Raw genomic sequence first — 6,402 nt, 5'->3', positions numbered from 1 at the left:
TATACTTCATTGACATTAAATTGTACTAGAGTGTCTATACCTTAGTGTAACATGAGCTGGGTAACACACATCTGAGATAATCCTAGCCTGGAGTGGCATAACTTTGAGCCCCCTAACTAGCGCTTAAAACTAGTTTCAGGTGTTAGTGTCATGTTAAAAGCTCCAGGAGCTAACCAAAATTACTGTGTAACAAGGCCCTTTAGACTCAAGGTATCCTTCAGAATATTTCAGCTGTTAGTTTTCACTTGATTTTTTACTAAAATAAATAAATAAATAAATAAAGCAATTATTCTAAAAGAACTCAAAGCCCACATCAGTTCAGAATGTTTTTAAACTCTATGGATTCCTATTTGAAATCTCTGGGTTTATCTTGTAAATCATGTTTGCACATCTAACAGTACTAACACTGCTCAGCAGGCCAAGGTACTCTTGAAAGCATCTCAAAGTGCCCTGTGGTACCTCAGCACCTGGGAACCAGTGAGCTTTGAAGAGTAAGATGTGGCTATGATCTTTGGGGATGCTTTGGGGATAGTTAAACAACCATTTTTCTGTCACCTGTAATCCCATGCACATAGTACATTAAGAAAATGTAAATAGGATAGGCATTATAACACTTTCTCTTTATAATACATGGTTGACAAGGGTAGCACACAGTCTTCCAGTTCTGTAATTCAGCATAATTTCACCTGCCCTAGAAATCTTCAAGAGAAGACTAGACAGTCACCTCACTGGGGTCACCTGACCCTCAGTTATCTTTCCTGTTTGGTGCAGGGGACTGGACCCGATGATCTTCCAAAGTCTCTTTCAGCTTTGCAATCTATGAATCTATGAATAATTAGCTTTTTATGGTTTAATTTATAGCCAAGAGTGATAATTCAGCAGATTGTCTTAAATTAGGGACCTGAATATCATGGAACCTAAAAAAATTAAAATACAATTCTATACAAAGGAACCCCACACTCAGTATATAGAGAACTCTATTGCATTGGGTCAGAACTCTCCTAGCTACAATGATTGTTATATGCAGTCATTGGTAACAAGGTTCTAGCACAATTTCTCCAATTAAAATAGAGAGTGATTTATCCAGAGAATCATACATACTAACTCCTTTTCATTTAAAATCACCATTTTACAACAATAAGGAAATCTCCTAAGGAAATTTCAAAGAAGGTTGTACCTGGCCCATTTCTAATCTTACTCTAGTCTAACCTTAAAACTAGTCTGACATTAGAGAGCACCACAGATTGTGGAATACAATATGTATCCCACTTTAATGCTATGAATCTGTTTCAAACAAGGCAAGTTATTTGTTAACCTAAGAGGTACTGTTTTTATACTCTGATCAAGGAATTGCATGCAGGAATTCTTGAACTTTGGAATGAGATTGTACTACTACAGGTGGTTACAAATATTTGTATGTAAAAATATTTGCATAAGTACATCGTAATTCTAATAGCCTGACTACTGTAGGTGGTTACATTCAGGGGAGTCCAGGGAGGGTGCAGTGGGGCAGTTGTACCACCCCCCTCCCCATAATTCCTCCACCCCCCCCCCAAACTTTAAAACTAACTGCTGGGAGGGGTGGGGGCAGCAGCATTTCTATTCAGGCACTGTAGAGAGAGTCAACTGACTTCACGGTTCATTGTCATCTCCCTGTTTCAGACTGATTTCTATCTACTCCAAAGGTATTAAAAACACTCTGTTCCTTTTTAATTAGTCTTGATGTTCCACTGTCCAGACTATCCTTTCTTCTTTATTGTCTGATATTCTGGGTAAGGTCTCTCTCTCATTTCACTGCCCTGCCGACTATATTTAACTCTACCTAAAAAAACGTAACTCAGGTATGGTAATATTAATTCAGCTGTAAAAATGTTTGACAGCGATGTGTTGCAGACACTGTCAAGACACTCAAGAAGGTTAGATTTTTTCTTATGGATCTTAATAAGATTTACATTTAAGTATAATGACTACAGGATTATTGACGCAATATCTTTTGACTATTTTAACTATTTTTGTCTAATTTGCTGTGTTTTTTTAAGCTTTATATATAATCAAGCAAATCAGTCTACATTCCAATAGTTATATTTGTCTTAACTTCAATTTTAAACTGAATAATATAGTGCTAGCCCCCTAGCATATTAGTAACCACCCCCCCTCCATCAGCACCACCCCTTTTTTCAAAATCCTGGATCCACCTATGGTTATATTTACCTACCCTTTTCTTTCTCCTCCTCCAACATCTTTCAAATAACATCATAGCTTCCTCAAATAAAAATTCCTTATTAGGCTTAGGAATGGTAATCACAAATCATAATAGCTATTCATTTTTTCAGAGATGCTGACTAGAATAAATTGCTGTCAGGTGCTTGCTCTGAAATAGCCTACGGATACTGTAATAGTATCCGTGATATAGAATAGTGATCAATATAGAATCAATAGAATCAATAGATTCTATTGATCAATCAATAGAATCAATAGAATCAATATAGAATAGTGATATAGAATGGACTATGAACAATTCAACTACAGAAAAAGAATTTGGTCTGTTTCTGATAAATAGTTGTAAAAATGACTCCTGGTCTTCATAAACTAAGTGTTGATCTGGATTTGATCATATGTTCTCATTCGAGTTACATATGACAAACTGGTGTGCTGTTTTACAATATAAACATTCACATTTAGGCGGAAAATGTTTATATTGGTTAATTAAGACACTGAGTAAGTCAAAATTTTTGCAATCCAATCTGGTCATCAGCTGACACCTCAGGAACAAGATTCAAGGACTTCTAGAGGACAGACAATTCAGTACAGCAGTGATAACATGACCATAGTAAGAGAAAACTATTAAATTAATATCAGTGAGAAAAAGTTGAATCTAGGTCTAGGGTCAGGCCACATTACAGTAGACCCCACACAAGCAATAATAGAGACAGTTTCCTTGACCCAAAGAGTAGGACATGATGACAGACAACATGCAAATACATCGAAGTCTATGCTACAGTTATTTTTGTAGTGATACTAAAGCTAGCTTGAAACTCAGCTACCAGAAACAATCTTTCCATGGGAGGCAGCTTAAGTGGTGACAGGACACACGGTAGCAGCAGGTGACAGTGGTGGTAGCTGAGGGGAGCACAGGACTCAGTGTGGTTTGCAAAGCTCACACCAAGCATGGGGTAAGTACTCAGACAGTGGCTAATACTGGTCTCTGTGTTGCTATATCTAGACAGCTCCCAGTAGCTAACAGAAAGCTAGTTCCAGTGTCTTTGCACTATATTGCAGTCAGTTTTGTGAGTATATCCCCTTAAACAGAGGAGCAAAAAAGAACAGCAAGACAATATGCTATCATTACATTCCTTTCCTACTTGCTACATCAGTCTAGGCTAAGAACTTTCTAATATTCATTCTGAGAGTTTTCTAATGCAAGACAGTAGAAAAAAAAAATAGGGCGACTGCTCTTAGGCATCCAGTCTGAAAACTGATGCAGCTAAATACAGGCCAGGTCCAGACATTACACATAAACCAGCATAAGTGTTCAGAAACTGGTCTAAACGTGTAACAGAACAGAAGTTCAGAGCATACAGATATGTTTAAAAATGGCAGAACCTGGTCTAAGATAGACCTGAATGGAAGTAGTATCAGATATCCTGGGTTAGATTAGACTGGTCTATCAAACTTTTGTACCAGATCCTCTCCTGACTCAAGTCAGGTTGAAGTCCAGCATCTCAGGTGCCTTTGCAGCCCCCGCTGCTCCCTCCAACCTTGCAGGAGAGTGCGCAAGGGGGGGAGGGGGGCAGTGGGGGGGCATGGGAAAGGGAGTGTCTATAGCTCTGTATTTTTCTATCTTTATACAATGCCTCTAGGTATCTCAAACTCTAGCTATCTCTTCCACATTTGTGTTGCCTGTTGGTACCTCTATTTCAGAATTACCAATATTTACATATAACATATAACAAATACTAGTAACCACATCTTTGTATTCTTTCCCTCCTTACTTCGTACTGGTTGTGGCTATCATTTACAATCAAAGAGAAGCTTAAGGAGCCATTGCCACTGCTAGCTAGGGAAGATCCATCTCTTGTCTAAAACTTAAACTACATGTTCATTTTTTATGGTAGGAACCAGTTTTTTCAGCGGTTATAAAAGACTTACCACATTTTAAGGCAGTCTTTAAATAAAAAAAATACCATTTAATATTATAGGCAGCCACAAAAATGCATGCACTTATATCTGATTATTATAACATTCTATCTATTAGACAAGAAAACACAAAAACATTACTTATCCTACCCTTCTGGGCACTGGGGACTATCAAGTGATGGACATTTTTCTTCCAGCCAGCTCATTTCACCTGAAAAGGACAAAAGAAGACATTGAAACACTATTAAAAAAGCGACATAAAGAAGTTTCCTGTGCATCTTCGGTGCTGTTTTTGAAATACTGCTTAATACTCATAAACTTCTCATATCCAGGTTAATGATTGACTCGTCTCTTTAGAAGAAAAAAGGAAAGGAATAAGAGAAGCAAGAACAAAATAGAAATACACAGAACAATAATGGAGAAGAATAAATGGTGCGGAAAGAGTAGTAGGTCTCCCGCAGAAAATCCCTCCCAATATTTTGCAATGGTCTTAGTGCTGAGTTATTAAAGGCAATGTCTTCTATGAATATTATGATGTATTGTCCATTAGCTATTATATGTGGGCACCTGTACATGAGGTGGGAGGCTGACCCGATACACTGTAATTACAATGCCTCAGAGCAGACATGATTATTCAAGTCTGCTGGAGCGTGCTAATTAGCATTCAACAAGCTTTAGATAAAATGCCCCCACCACCATTTTGAAGTGTGGGAACATTGTAGAGATACCAGAGCTACAAGACACTCTGGGAGCTTTAATTAAATCAGCTCTAGAAGCCATTCTAATTAACACACACACCCCTGCAGCATGTATAAAAACACCCTATTGGTGCATCTACACATGACGCTATGTCACCATAGCAATGTGCTATGGTGACATAGTGATCACATGCATTTGCCCAGGACCAGCAACTACTTTGGCACAGAGGCACACTCTCTTGTTATAGTGTACCACTCCAGCCAAGTCATGGCTAAAAATAACCGTGTGCCCGGCAGTAGCAACGTTGTCGTATGGGCACATATAGACATGCCCTCTGTTTATTTAAATGTTGCTATGCTGTGTACCTCCTCAGACATCATGTTTGCTCTGAGTTTTTATTCCTGTTCAGAAGAATAAAGTTACCAGCCATGTAAGCTGTGTGATGCACTCTCTCTTCTGGGCTATAGGCCTAATTTCCTCAACACTGAGGAGCCACAAGATGTAATTAATATAAAGTGTAGACATTAAATACCGTCAGGAAATCAGGTGAGAAAGGATTCCAGTAATACAATTACAATGATATGAAAAATGGTCTAGATATTTTTAACTCATAATTTAAAAAAAGGCTACTTAGACGTCATATGCCTCTATAAGACCCCTCTAACATCATAGTTGATGTCATTACAGACAGTAGTGATATTTTTAGACTGTACAAAGTGCAAAGCAGGAACTGTGCCTCTCTTTTTTTTTCCTTTTTTTTTTGAAGATGCCACCCCAAGAGGAATATTTTTTTTAATTCCTAAGGGTTCAATTTTATACACACTGGATCCCTCCCAAGCAGTTGCTTTCCTCCTATCAATCTCAAATATTTTCAAGTATTTGATTGAAAGTATATCTCAAGTATTTCACCCCGAAACTTCCCCAAAGTCTTTCAGTCTGTTGAAACATTATTTAACCCAAAAGAAAATCTTAACTTGTTCAAATTGAAAGCTGTATGAAATTTCATAGTTACTAACAAGCAGGATGTCCCCATAGGTTATTCTCAAATTAAGATTTACTTGTGTGCTTTCCTGGAAATATCCCTATGACAATAAACACTTTAAAATGTTTAAAACTTTTGCTTTACCTTTGCAAACGCTTCTGTAGTTCACACAGCAGGTTTTCTTCTCTAAGCAGTCTTCAGAACAAGAACAGAGGCTTCCCGATCTCTGTGTCTCACCACAACGGAGTTTAGTACACAACCAAGTTTGAACTGAAAAAAATCACCATTGATTCCCCCATGCTGCATATTGTTTATGTTTTGTGTTCTTTAAACTTATAAACTCTACTTCTAATCAATAATATGTAGCTATATATTCATAATCAACTTTCATATTGTTATATCTTAGCTAAATTGTATATACCTTAGCAAAATTGTAAACTGTCTCCCACAACTTTTTCATAAGTAAACTATAGAAATATGGTCTAGATTAAGATACTGTAAAGTGGATGGATAACTGGTTGGATAATCATACTCAAAGAGTAGCCACAAATAGCTGAATACTAAGGACTAAAACTGGAAGGAGA

The 6,402-nt window shown here is 37.4% G+C and overlaps 1 protein-coding gene across 3 annotated transcripts in view; it reads right to left on the bottom strand.

Annotated features, from left to right (window-relative positions):
• Nucleotides 1-6,402, bottom strand: part of ENPP3 (ectonucleotide pyrophosphatase/phosphodiesterase 3) — an 80,675-nt gene that overhangs the window by 53,015 nt on the left and 21,258 nt on the right. For all 3 annotated transcript variants that reach the window (XR_003095754.1, XM_025212452.1, XM_025212451.1), the window contains exons 4-5: nucleotides 5,963-6,088; nucleotides 4,288-4,348 (exon numbers count right to left, since the gene is read on the bottom strand). Coding sequence is in view for 2 of the 3 variants with exons in the window: in XM_025212452.1 (XP_025068237.1) it covers nucleotides 4,288-4,348; nucleotides 5,963-6,088 (187 nt within the window). In the remaining variant the exon portion in view is untranslated. The remainder of the gene's footprint in view (nucleotides 1-4,287; nucleotides 4,349-5,962; nucleotides 6,089-6,402) is intronic.

Source organism: Alligator sinensis, unplaced genomic scaffold (assembly GCF_000455745.1).
Source record: "Alligator sinensis unplaced genomic scaffold, ASM45574v1 scaffold824_1, whole genome shotgun sequence".
Taxonomy (NCBI): Eukaryota; Metazoa; Chordata; order Crocodylia; family Alligatoridae; genus Alligator; species Alligator sinensis.
This window is presented reverse-complemented; position numbering and strand designations above follow the sequence as displayed.